Here is a 13,507-nt window from a genome sequence, read left to right on the forward strand (position 1 = left end):
GATAATGACAGTGATGGTGGTGGTGATGATGGCGATAATGACAGTGATGGTACAGTGATGTTGGTGGTGATAGTGATAATGACAGTGACAGTGGTGATGATGGTGATGACAGTGATGATACAGTGATGGTGGTGGTGATGGTGATAATGGCAGTGATGGTGTGTTGGTGATGGTGACAGTGATGACAGTGATGATACAGTGATGGTGGTGTTGGTAGTGGTGATGGTGATAATAGCAGTGATGGTGTTGGTGGTGGTGATAATGACAGTGATGGTGTTGGTGGTGGTGGCGATGATGTGGTAACAGTGGTGATACAGTGATGCTGATGATAATGACAGTGATGGTGTTGGTGGTGATAATGACAGTGGTGGTGGTGATGATGGTGAGGACAGTGGTGGTACAGTGATGGTGGTGTTGGTGACGGTGATGGCAGTAGTGGTACAGTGATGATGGCGTTGGTGGTGTTGATGGTGATAATGAAGTGATGGTGTTGGTGATAGTGATAATGACAGTGACAGTGGTGATGATGGTGATGACAGTGGTGGTACAGTGATGGTGGTGTTGGTGGTGTTGATGGTTTATTGACAGTGATGGTGTTGGTGGTGGTGATGATGGTGATGACAGTGGTGGTACAGTGATGTTGGTGGTGGTGATGGTGATAATGACAGTGACAGTGGTGATGATGGTGATGACAGTGGTGGTACAGCGATGGTGGTGGTGATGGTGATGATAACAGTGATGGTGTTGGTGGTGACAGTAGTGGTGATGTTGACAGTGATGGTGTTGGTGGTGGTGATGATGGTGATGACAGTGGTGGTACAGCGATGGTGGTGGTGATGGTGATGATGACAGTGATGGTGTTGGTGGTGACAATAGTGGTGGTGTTGACAGTGATGATGGTGGTGGTGGTGATGACAATGACAGTGGTAATGGTGATGCATGAGGTTCCTACTTGAGTTGTAACTCCACTTTGGAATTACCTAGAGAACCCCTTGGTAGCACAGTTTCAGGCTTCCAGCCCAAATCCCAGCATCTCAGCAATGCTGAGGAGTCTGTGCGAGGCAGCTGGCTCTGCCGTTGAGACAGGACCAGCTCACTGGACTCCATGCTCATAAAGCTCCCTTCCCATTCTGCCTGACGGATCATGACCAGACTTACACAAATCACCGCAACTTGGGCAGGCGCTGTTTCACCACGGCATCTAATAGTAGCTCAATGGGCCTCACTCTTGGATATTACTGGGTCGCCAGATGTACATTCACAGCTGTGGAGGTCAAGAAATTGCTAATCAATTGCTATCCCCCTTCCCTGCGTCGTGGATTCTCCCAGTCTCTTTGGATGAGTCTTCCTTCCCATGAGCTTTCCTGCTTCCTGGACATCCTGGGCACGACGGTGCCTTTGTCCTCCAGCCACTGTGCCCTCAAGACCATGTGCACACATTGCTGCCCCCCACTTTCTATGTGTAGACTAAGTCCTGATCCTAATGATGGCAGTGATGGTGATGGTGGTGATTTGCCTTAATACGCCTCTCATTAATTCTCAGAACACCCGGGTGTGGGAATTGATACGTGCGTTGTATCAGTTTGGGGCAGGCCTCTGCCCTGCACGTCTAATAACATATACTGTGATCAGAATATCGTCTCTTCTTTTATGAAATCACCTAATTAGGGCTTTGATTGTAAGCAGCAAATCGTGTTTAATCTGTCAGCTCCCTCACCTCCTGCTGGCTTTCCGAGGGCTCTGGAGGAAGGGAGGCAGCCTGGAGTTTGCTTTTCTGCCCCGGATAATGAAGGAGCAGGGGAGTTTTAAATATCAAAGGTTATTAGGCCCAGCCAATTTGTCTGGAAGGTAAAAAACACAGGGAACCACCACCCCTCTGGATCAAGTCTTTTGATTTCAGCGAGAGCCCAGGTGAGAAGAGGGGCACGTTTTCCGTTGGCGTCTCTGGCTCTTGCCACTGTCCCACGGAGAGCTTGGCAGCTCTGTGCCTGCTTCCACAGGGTCACCTGGCGGGGATGGGGGGAGGCTTATCCCTGAAGCCTCGAGCACTGTGGGTACACCCTTAGATTCCCCCTGGTGTGCTTTTTGGTGGATATTTTGGTTGGTTTTTTCTTTAAACACATGAGAGGAGCCACACTTAGTCCAAAAGTAACTCAGTAAATGGTGAAACCCGGCCTCCTGCCCATGCCCCGCGCCAGGCCTTAGGGGACACGTTCCCATAACCCATGCATTGGAGTGAGCTGTGGCTCTACAGGGCACAGGTCAGGCAGAAGCACCGGGTCCCGGGCACGTGAGGGGTGTGGTCCTGCCCACCCTGGCTCTTGCTCTGGGGCACAGCTGTTCACGGGGAGGTTGGTCCATGGGGCCAGAGTCCAGCCTTGCCTCGTGACATCACTGTCCCAACTGTCCGTGTTACCACTTTCACATTTACTAATTGCAGCGTCTGAGTTGTTATGTTTATGGCTAACCAGGCAGCCTTGTTGAAAGCGGTGGTTCTCGACCTTCCTAATGCCGCCGTGTATTTTATTGTTACAAAGGGGTTGTGACCCACAGGTTGAGAACTGCTGTTGTAAGGGATAATTTCACCTGGAGGTGAATTGCTAATTTGTGGGGTATTTAGTAATGTGTGACATTTAAGTGAAGATAGTCTCTGTGCAGTTAAGGTGACAGCATTGGCAGGGTGGGGACTCCCAAATTCACATCCTGCTGCCCAGTATCTCTGTTTTGACCTTTGTCCTCTCTATAAAAATGTCCCACCATCTTCTCTCTGCAGAAGCGAGAGCCCATCCTTACCAAAATCTCACTGAGAGATGTCTGTGCACTCGGCCTCCACGTTCCCTGTCGTCTCACCAACCCCGTCCGGTCACACTTCTACCCCCGCTCAGGGTGGACTGCCGCCCACACGCTCTTCTGTGCTCACTCCCCAGTCCCCATCCACTCAGCATCTCCGTAGTATCTGGGTAATATCTCTAGATGTCCATCCTGCACGTGCCTGTTACCAAATTCTCTCCCACAGCGACCTCAGGCAGGCCTGTCCGTGCCCTTCCACACTGGAAAACACTGACAGCTCCAGTCAGGACCTGCCCACTAGGCTCTACCCTGAGCTCTGGCAGTGATTTCTGATGCTTGGACAATATCCCCCCGTGTGCTGACTTCTCAGGAGACTCCAGTTCAGAGCCACCCACTCTGTGGGTAGCAGCCTTCCCTCCGCAGCTCGGCCTGAGACCCGGCTGCCTCCTCCTCCTCTTCACCCTCACTCCTGCCCCAGGATCCTGCACTCCCACCCCACCCCCCCTGCCCTCTGCACCATTCCCTGCCTTGCCTAGGACCCCGTCTCGTCTCCCTCACCCCTGACCTCTGGCCTGCCTTCATCTCTCTGCCCCAAAGTCCAGTTTCTGCAGGATTCTGCAGTGGTTTCATACCATGCAGACAAGTTTTGTGTCCCTCCCTTACTGGAAGCCCCTTCCTGTGACCCAGATACCTGTACCCCGTGGCCCACATCCTTGCCCAGTTCCGCTGGGACCCCCTCGCCCAGCCCCCTGCCGCCACTGCCTCCTGCTCAGCGTCCCCCTCTGTGGGGCTTCAGGGGCTCTGTCCTCATTGCTGGGCTCCTCATGCCTGGCTGCCCGCCCCTGTCCACGGCACAGGGACAACGGGCGGCCCCACCACTCTTTTCTCCTTTGCCTGGTTCTGGTGGATCTTCAGGATCGCCCATCCTGTGCTGTGTTTCAACAGTCTGTGACCCTTCTCCAGCTGGAGCCTGGCAGAGACCAAAAGATTGTTTGCCTCTGTCTCCAAGGGTGGGAGTGGTACCCGGAGCGTTTGCAGCTCGGAGTGCATTTGGGCAGGAGCACGCTTCTCAGTCTGTCTGTTCACCTGAAAAACGGAAATGATAATGTCAGGGCTGCAGCAGCTGGGGGAACCCAGAGGCCCCGCGTCCTCCGTGGGGTGCAGGGGGAGCCACGTGTAGTCAGGAAAGTGTCTCTGAGAACACATGCGGGAAAAAGCTGGCGGTGCGTGACCTTCTTCTTAAGGCTTTGGTCCTCAAAAAAAAAAAGCAAATTGTTTCTCTCTATACTTTGTTGGCTTCTTCCTTTGTTTTTTCTTTTATTTTTTTATTTCAGAGCAATATAAGGCTCCGTACGATTAGGTGAGGTCGTTTGTGTTTCTTAGGTGAAGTCATAGCTGCGCCCTCCACCTAGGAGGTGTGCCGGTCAGGTGGGAGCTCACAGGTCCTCTTCCTCCGCCCTGCCCCGTTCTTGACTTTAATTGTGTTTTTCTCTCGTGTGTGTGTGTGTGTGTGTGTGTGTGGTTGCTCATCTGCTGGTTTCCTATTAGTATTGAATACATCGGGCACTTGCTTTTCCATTCCTGTGATTCTTGGGAGGACATTCTCCAAATCCATCCAGGTAAATAGGAAAGACGTAGTCTCCATCTTTCTTTATGGCTGAATAGTTCCCCAACTTCAGGCACAAAGATGAGTCAAATAAGATGCACCCCGACAGGAGTGCCGCGTGCGCAGGGCAACAGGGCAGGCCCCTGCTAGCCCCCCGCCTACATCACTTTTCCTTCCCTCCCTGTCTGAAGCCCCAAGTTGTCACAGTTTTTCACTTTTGAACCTCTGCTTCCTTCTCTGAAAAATGGGGCCTCCCGTCATCCACTGGCAGGAGTGCCTAGATGGTTGAATCATAAGGAATGGATCTGTTTTCTGAGCTTCAGAACACAGTGCACACCTGCGTGTGCCCACACATGCAGACGCACCTGTCGGGGCCTGAGAGCTCCCACAGGCCCAGGCGTCATTGGGACTCAGCCAGGTGAACCCTTTACCCTCCAGTTTTGGCGTAGCTCACTGGACCCTGATCTCGTGTGGGTCAGCCTTACGGTGACCAGTCACGTATCTAGGGCCGTGTTCTCCAACCTTTTTATCTCATGGCACACTTGGACCTACAGTTAAACTTCTGTGGCACACTTAAATTGTGATGATCAAAAAACCAAAAGAGTTAAAAAAAAAAGGGGGGGGTATATTTACTGTGCTTTGAACTTCTTTTGAAAATAATTAATGATCTTTAACTGTTTTCACGGCACACCTAAGCTCCTCTCAGCACTCTGGTTGGAAATTACTGATCGAGGGGCTTGGTTAATATTGACTTGGTCAAGGTCATCCCTTTATGGGCCAGTGGGGCCTTTTCTAGGATCCAAACTGCATTGCTCTTAGAATAGCAATGCCTGGAAGGGTTTATTCTCAGTCCTTTATAGGAAATAAGCATCCTTTAGGATAGGGGATTTTCAGGGCAAGCTCTTGCTGAGAAGTAAGGGCTGTCAGGTGAGGGGTGTCCCAGGGCTCCTGTGTCCTGAATTCTGATTGGCCGGGTGGCTCTGACCCTCCTCTGGACTGTCCATGCTGGATGGTCCTTCCAGGCCTCTGGGCCAGGGTGCACTTGGAACCCAGAGCAAAGTCAGTTCAGGGCGAGGTCCCCCAGGGTCCAGCCTTCATGTTCCCACTGGCCCTCATCCCCTGGGGGTCCTTCTCCCCTTTCCTCCTCCCTGCCCCCATCCCCCCCATGCCCCAGAAGAAAACCTGCTGAAATTCCCCACATTCCCCCAGCCCTGCCGTCTCCCCTGCCTCAGTTCTCTTAAAGTCCTTCCTCCTTTTCTTTTTTATTAAAGCAAAAAGATATATTTTATTCACTGTTGCCTGATGGTACTGCTGTTTTAATGAAGATGCCAGCAACTGCAAATGACAGGACCCGGCTGGGGGCAACTGAAGGGAAGATCGATGACTTGTGGTTGGGCTGCTGGGTGAGTTTCAAAGTCAGAGCACAGACAGGAGGGTCTGGATCAGGACAGGGACAGTGTAGGGGCCCAGCCAGTGCGCTCAGCTCTCTCTGCCTCTCATCCAGTGGAGAGGGGGACATCGTGTGAAGCTACTGCAGTGCTGGCCGCCCACAGAAACTCACCATTCCCGGTACCTGGCAGGTGCCTGTGACTGGGGCATAGAGGGGATGTAGTGGGCCTTGCTTTCCATGGATCAGATACACTCTCTGAGGAAGGGGCATTGACTAGAGCCAGGCCCCTTGCCCCATTATCAAGCCTGCTGTGCACATGCATAGAGGGGGAAACTGAGGCTCAGGGGACTTGCCCTGAGAGGTGGAACCACTTTGAACCTGTCCTGTTAGCACATAAGCTGGCTGTCACCCAGCAATCCTGTCACCAGCCTGGTCAGGGCCTTAAGATCATTTGTTAATATGTTCAGTATTAAGGCATCTGGCCACACAGATGAGTCTCTGTGAAAACACGTCTGAGCTGGGGAGATGCAGGCAAAATTGTCCTGTTAAAGGTGGGAGAGCAGCTAATTTAGGCTTTTCAGGCTATAGGGTTCTTTCTCATAGCAACTCAGCTCTGCCCTGGCAGCTCCAAAGCAGCACAGAAAATGTGTAAGTGAATGAATGTGGTTGTGTTCCAATAAAACTTTATTTACAAAAACAAATGGGCATCGCAGGCCTAAGGGCTGTAGTTTGAAACCTTGGGCTGAAATAACTAGACCCAGGGGTCTGGACCTGCCCTTATCCCAGGTCCAGTGACCTTGGGCACTTCAGAATTGATGCCAGGGCTTTTTCTTAATCCTGGATTTAATTGAACCCCAAATATGAAAGATGTGTTTGCTGAACATATTTGTATCTTTTTAAAATTATATTTTTTACTGTGCTCAAAGCAAGGCATAAACACATGCTCATGGCAGAAATTAGAAGAGTAGGGAGATCTCAGGGAAGAAACCCGAGTCCACGTTGTGGTTTCCGGGCTTCTTGGCTCTAGCCCCGTGGGGTGTGCCCCCCTGCCACCCCCACCCCCACCCCCCCACTCAGACCATCCCGCTCTTGCATGCCCACAGCTCCTTGTTTAGCACAGTGGAACGCCTGGCAGATGTGCTCCCTTGTCCTGGCTTTTTTCCCATCTGATCCTTCAGCTTGAGCTTCTTTCCTGCCCTCTCCTTTAACTGCAGTGCCCAGTGAATTGGCCCCAGGTCAGCAGAGGGCAGCCTCTGTCTCCCTGCCTTCTCAGAGAGCAGCCAGAGTCCTCTGTAAATCCTGCCGGGCCCTCCCTGAGTCCTGTCCCATGTTCTGGTAAGAGACTCCTCTGGGCCAGATGGGGCCGTGGCGTGTGGCAGGGATGGGCGATGCAGGGAAGACAGGTCCTGTTCTCTTGTTCTCTGGGAGCACCTGCTGCTCATGGTCAGTGCCTGCCATCAGGGATGCTGGGAGTCCCAGGGCAGGGCTTGTCACCCGAGCACCATCTGGGGCAGGATAGTTCTGTGTTGATGTTTGGGGCAACTAAATGCCCCCTAGAGGGCAAAATTGCCCCCAGTCGAGAACCACCGCCCCAGGGTATAGGGACACTTTTGGGGTTTGTGTCTCACTGGAATTGGTCTGTAGAGGCTCTGGGGGAATCTCCTGAGCAGTCTGGCCTTCCTGCAGGGCGGCAGGACAGGGTTCTCAGCACCATGCATGGGGTGGCCTACGCTTACTTTCTCCGTTGGTTTGTGGCATCGCCAGCCACGACCCCTCTGCACAGAGGCGGCCTTGGATGGGAATGAGCAGAGTGCACCCCCAAGCTTACAGGTGGGCGTTTATACAGAAGGTGATCAAAGCCAGCGGTGAGTGCTGCTGAGGCCCCAGGACTCTGGCGGCATAGGACACAGGGGCTGGGTGGCCTTTGTCTGCATGATTCAGATCCATCCCACCTGAGTCTCCTGTGTTCTGAGCAGCCCACCCCCGTCAGAGGCCACCCCCAGAACGGAGTCATCTGCTCCGGGCTTCTGTCTGCTCCCTCACATTGATGATTGCCATCACAGGGCGGAGGCCCGGGACCCCTTGCCCGCGTGGTGGGGGATGGGGGGACAGAGCTGCCAGGTCCTGAGAGCTCACGTTGACGCAGAGTTTCTGCCCACGTGGTTCACTTCCTCCCTCTTTTCAGCAGGTAGCACCTTTGCTGAGACATAATTCACACCCCATTAGATCATCTTCATCGCCCCAAGCAGAAAGCCTGGGCCGGTTAGCAGCAGTCGCTCTCTATCCCTCTGGCCCTCCCAGCCCTGGACAACCGCTCAGCTGCCTTCTGTCTCTCTGGGTTTTTAGCTCTCTTTTTACATCTGCTGTTCTGCCAGGTCCTGTGGCCTGTGCCTCGTCCGCTCCCTTGGACCCTTGCTATTCCCCAGGACGGGGGTGGGGGCTGTGACCTGTCCAGGTGGGAATCCCTGGTTGGTTACTTCACTTAATCCTTTATTTGACGGTTACCTGTCAGGTGTTGTGTCTGGTTATTGTGCCCATTGTCTAGACACCAGAGCACAGGTAAAGATGGATGCCCGACACACCCGGGGCAGGCGAGCTGGGACTCATGCTGGGGCCATCAGCACGGTCCTGTAGGGGGGTGCCCCAGCCCAGTGGGAGGCTACCCTGCTGTGGGACGAGTGACACCAGCCTGTCCTTGACTTTTTTATTCTTTGAAACCAAGTCTTCCTCTGTCACCCTAGCTAGTGTGCAGTAGTGTCGTCATAGCTCACAGCAACCTCAAATTCCTGGTTTCAAGCAATCCTCTAGCCTCAGCCTCCTGAGTAGCCTGCTTCAATGTCCAGCTTATTTTTCTATTTCTAGTAGAGACAAGGTCTCACTGTTGCTCAGCGGGTCTTGAACTCATGACCTCAAGTGAACCTCTTGCCCTGACCTCCTAGGAAGCTGGAACTGAAGGCGTGAGCCACTATACCTGGCTAATTTTTTGTAGAGATGAAATCTTTCTATGTTGCCCAGGCTGGTCTTGAACTCCTGGCCTCCAGCCCTTCTCTTGCCTTAGCCTCCCAAAGTGCTGGGATTACAGGTGTGAGTGACCAGGGTGAGTACCCAGCCCCTCGACCATTTTTAAGTGTTTTCCAAAACCAGAATCTACTTGTTCTGAACAGTCAACTGAATTTACTAGGCAAACTCTTTCTTATGGTCAGTACGCCTACATCACTTTTGTACCATCCGCCTTTTCGTTCGTGGTCATTCCCCCCCTCAACACGCACGTCATAGGGACCTTTGAAAGGGGTGGCAAGAACTGTCAGCCTCACGGACGGATGGTAGATGCTTAATAAATGGACAGGTGTAGATCTGTTTTCATTATGAAAATAGATGAGCAATAACTTTTGCCGGCTTTTAACAAACAATAAAAAAAATTAAATCTATGTGTAAAGAAAGGTGCCTGCCGTTTGCTCCCTAACCCCTTTTCCTTCCTAAAACACTAAAAGCTGTGAACTGGTGTGGTCCTTCTGGACATTATCTTTGCTTCCTACAATATCGACTTTAAGCTTTTAAAGAATAAATGTCAGATTTCCGCTTCCTTTCGATTGGTATTTTACTTATGGCTTTTCACTTGTTATATATTTTAGACACATGTGCAAGACTTTCTGTAGCATAGTCTCATAAAATGGAATCATGTGGCCACGGGGGGTATATATTTTAAATTTTTATGGGTTCTGCCAAGCTGTCGTCCTGAGAGCGTTTGCAGCAGTGAAGCCTCCACTACCGCAGAGAGCGTGTGGGACCCTGTGTGCTCTCATCCTGCAGCTGCCAGAGGCCACGTGCCCCCCCCCCTTTTAACTTTGCGCCAAGACTGTCCTCATTTCTTGGGAGCTTGAGCCTCTGGACAGATATCTTTGGAGACTGTCTGTGGCACTGTTTTACAAACTGCTTTCTCCTTTTCCAATTTGCAGGACAGCTGTGCACGAGTGCTGCTGTTTCGAGGTGGAAATAAGGAATTAAAAAACTACAACAGCCAGACTCCATTTCAGGTAAAGAGAGTCCTGAAAAATAAGAGCGGCCTGTGAGTGGATTTCAGCAGGAAGGCTGAAGTCTTTGTGTCTTCTCGTGTCCGTGTGGCACGAGGTCGGCTGGTTTGATTGTGGACGTTTTCTGTTTGGAGACTGTGTTGTGTCCCTCCACCTCCTGGTGCTGAAGCTGTTGGTATATTTCAGCTCTTCTGTTCAGCTCTGCTACGATTTGTTTAGAGCAAACAGCATCAATGGTGCAGACATGCACCCAGGTGGAGTGTTCAAGGACGCGCTTTGCAGGGTCAGTGAAGACACGGGTGCTTTTACTTGTGCGGCTGTTAGAAAGTGGTGAATCCACTGCCTGCCTGGGGAGTAGGATGGCATCAGGAGCATCTCGTGGGAGGTGGCTTGTCATCATTGGCAACCCCCACCCCACCCCCTACTGCTGTCCCCTTGTGAAGGGAGAACAGCCCAACCCGGCATGGGTCAGTGTGCTCTACAATGGAACATATATGTGCATAGGTTCTGATTTTTTTTTAATTGTGGTAAAATACATAAAACATACCACTTCACATTTTAACCCTGTAACATATGTGATTCAGTGGCATTGAGCACATTCCACCTTCACTGTGTTGTGCAACCATCACCACTGTCTAATATGCACATTTTTTTTGTTTTGTTCTTAGACAGAGTCTCACTCTCTTGCCCTGAGTGGAGTGCGGTGACATCCTAGCTCACAGCAACCTCAAACTCTTGGGCTCCAGCAATCCTCCTGCTTCAGCCTCCCAACTGGCTGGGACTATAGGTGCCCACCAGAACACCCGGCTAGTTTTTCTATTTTTGGTCAAGACAGAGTTTCTCTCTGGCTCTGGCTGTTCTCAAACTCCTGAGCTCAAGTGATCTGCCTGCCTCAGCCTCCCAGAGTGCTAGGATTGTAGGGGTGAGCCAGTGCCCCAGGCCAAGTTATGGACTTCTTTATTACCCTAAAAGGAAATCTCGTACCCACTAACTAGTCACTCTTTTCTCCTCCCCCAGCCCCTAGACGGCCACTTGTTACTCTGTGTCTCTGGATTTACCTATTCCAGACATGTCACAGAAATGGAATCATAATACGTAACTCTTGGTGTGTGGCTTCTCCCACTGGGCATTGTGACCCAGGGTTTATCAAGGTCGTAGCAGGTGTCAGGCGTTCATTCTTTCTTACGGCTGGATAATGTTCCGTGGCACTGGGTGTGAAGCTCTTCTCATGTGGATGCTGTTGACCAGATAGCAGACAGTTTAGGGTGAAAATAAATGTTTTTATCTAAATGCACTAAGTTCTAGAAGTGCTTTCCAATATTATACAGAGTTAGATGTATTCACTTGACCCAAAAATTGATGTGTCCATGATTCTCCTTATGTAGAAATAATTTTTATGTTTTATTGCACTGAGAGAGGGCTGTGGAACTAGTTTCCATGGATGATTTTACTAATATCTTTCTTATATATCACTGATACATATATACAGGCTTGATGTATGGAGAATGAATGAGTTCAGCCCAACAGCTGGGCCCAGATGTTTAATAACCACTGCAAAAAGAGTTTACTTAGTTGTTCCATCATGGGGTGCCTCGATTTCAGTCTTGAATCGTGCCATTTGCAAATGTTTAATAGTAAATGGGTTGTAGAAATGGGATTCTGGTGGCTAACGGGTGTTTCATGATTGCTGTTACTCTCCAAGGAAATCCCTTCTTCCAGCTGTGACTGTGAGGGATCCTGGGGCTCCTTCTGCTTCCTGGTGTGGCCACATCTGCCCCTGTGGGTGTGGCGTTAGCTGTGCTTTACTGGGCTTGGTTTAAAAAACTTGGTTTTGGCTGTTAAATAATGTGGTTCTTTGGACTTTTTTAAAACAAAGTTTTAAAAGTTGCTTAAATTGCTGAGAAAACTAATTGCTAACGCCCTTTGCATCACAGCAGATACTTGGATAACACCAAGAGCCCTTTCGGATTCTTCTGGGCAGTGGCTTATAACTGCCAGTTGATTCTCTGGGGGATAAAGTGTCCCATGGCATCCAGGACAAAAGGCTGATGAAGGTGGCTTGCACTTCTCTGCCAATCCCTCAACGGTCCCATTCCCACAGGGAGCACCTGGGACGGGGACACTCCTTTTCTGTGAGTCCTGACAGGGTATGTAGTCCACCCTCACGGCAGCAGAACCGCACCTGCAGAACCCAACGCCATCTCTTGTTTTTTTGCTAATGACAGTCACAAGTGGTCCTAAGAAAATGGTACAAAATACCATTAAACCAATTGGACTTTGTACACTGCAGATGTGGCCCAGGTAGTCAGCAGAATGTGGTCCTGGCTGACCTGTGTGCCCAGCCTGAGCCCCACTTGTCCATGGCTGGAGCCAGCTTCCTCCTTCATATCTTTTCCCTTGTGTTCTCATCATGTAAGGAGACTGAATTTGCTCTGTGTGTCCTTGTCCGTAAGAAACACGTACCCTTTATTTTTCACTCACTGTTCTCCCAATCCTGAAGAATGAGTCATATGATGTCAAGTATGTGGGGAAATGCTGCTTGGAGGCTCATTGAAGAGGGATCAGATATGTTCACCTGGAAAATGTAGATGACATCCAACTGCTGTCGTGAAGTCAGGCTTGTCTGAGAAATTTTAGGATGTTTGGTAGAGTTCGTCTGGCCTTTAATTCAAATGCTGGACTTATCAGCCAGATAGATCTGAGACCCAGTCCCATCAACTCACCAGCTCCAGGGCAGGGCCTGGTGCTCTAGAGTTAGTTATTCTACTTAACCCTCCAGGGATTCTGATGTCTGCAAAGGTTTGAGAATCAAAAGATAGATGTAAGTGCTTTATGTGAGGAGAAGGAGGAAGAAAAGCATCACTTAGTGTTATGTGCGTCTATCTCCATCAGAGGTGATGGTAGGTAGTGGGTGGTGGTGATGAGGGTGATGATGCTGATGACCATGATGACCATGATGATGATGATGTGATGATGGTGGTGGTGGTGATGGTGATGACCAGGATGATAATGATTGTGATGTTGATGATATTGATGATGGTGATGATGACCAGGGCGGTGATGGTGATAATGACCATGGTGATGATGATGGTGGTGATGATGATGATGACAATGGTGATGATGGTGATGACCAGGGTGATAATGATTGTGATGCTGATGATATTGATGATGGTGATGGTGATGATGACAGTGATGATGCTGATGACCAGGGTGGTGATGATGATGGTGATGATGACCATGGTGATGATGTTGATGACCAGGGTGGTGATGATGACCATGGTGATGATGACCATGGTGATGATGGTGATGACCATGGTGATAATGATTGTGATGCTGATGATATTGATGATGGTGATGGTGATGATGACGGTGATGATGCTGATGACCAGGGTGGTGATGGTGATGGTGACCATGGTGATGATGGTGATGACCAGGGTGATAATGATTGTGATGCTGATGATATTGATGATGGTGGTGATGATGATGACAATGGTGATAATGGTGATGACCAGGATGGTGATGGTGATGATGACAATGGTGATGGTGGTGATGACCAGGGTGGTGATGGTGATGATGGTGATGGTGATTATGACGGTGATGATGCTGATGAACAGGGTGGTGATGGTGATGGTGATGATGACCATGGTGATGATGGTGGTGGTGGTGATGCTGATGACCGGGGTGGTGATG

General features: G+C 50.4%; 1 protein-coding gene across 1 annotated transcript in view; it reads left to right on the plus strand.

The window, feature by feature from the left end:
* The first annotated feature begins 5,684 nt into the window (after positions 1-5,684).
* The window catches only part of SHANK2 (SH3 and multiple ankyrin repeat domains 2), a 428,866-nt gene continuing 421,043 nt past the window's right edge, over positions 5,685-13,507 (plus strand). Inside the window, exons 1-2 of the mRNA XM_023518280.1 lie at positions 5,685-5,799; positions 9,743-9,820. Coding sequence (XP_023374048.1) covers positions 5,716-5,799; positions 9,743-9,820 — 162 coding nt within the window. The 5' untranslated portion in view covers positions 5,685-5,715. The remainder of the gene's footprint in view (positions 5,800-9,742; positions 9,821-13,507) is intronic.

Source organism: Otolemur garnettii, unplaced genomic scaffold (genome assembly GCF_000181295.1).
Source record: "Otolemur garnettii isolate 467f Iridium unplaced genomic scaffold, OtoGar3 scaffold00134, whole genome shotgun sequence".
In the NCBI taxonomy this organism is placed as follows: Eukaryota; Metazoa; Chordata; class Mammalia; order Primates; family Galagidae; genus Otolemur; species Otolemur garnettii.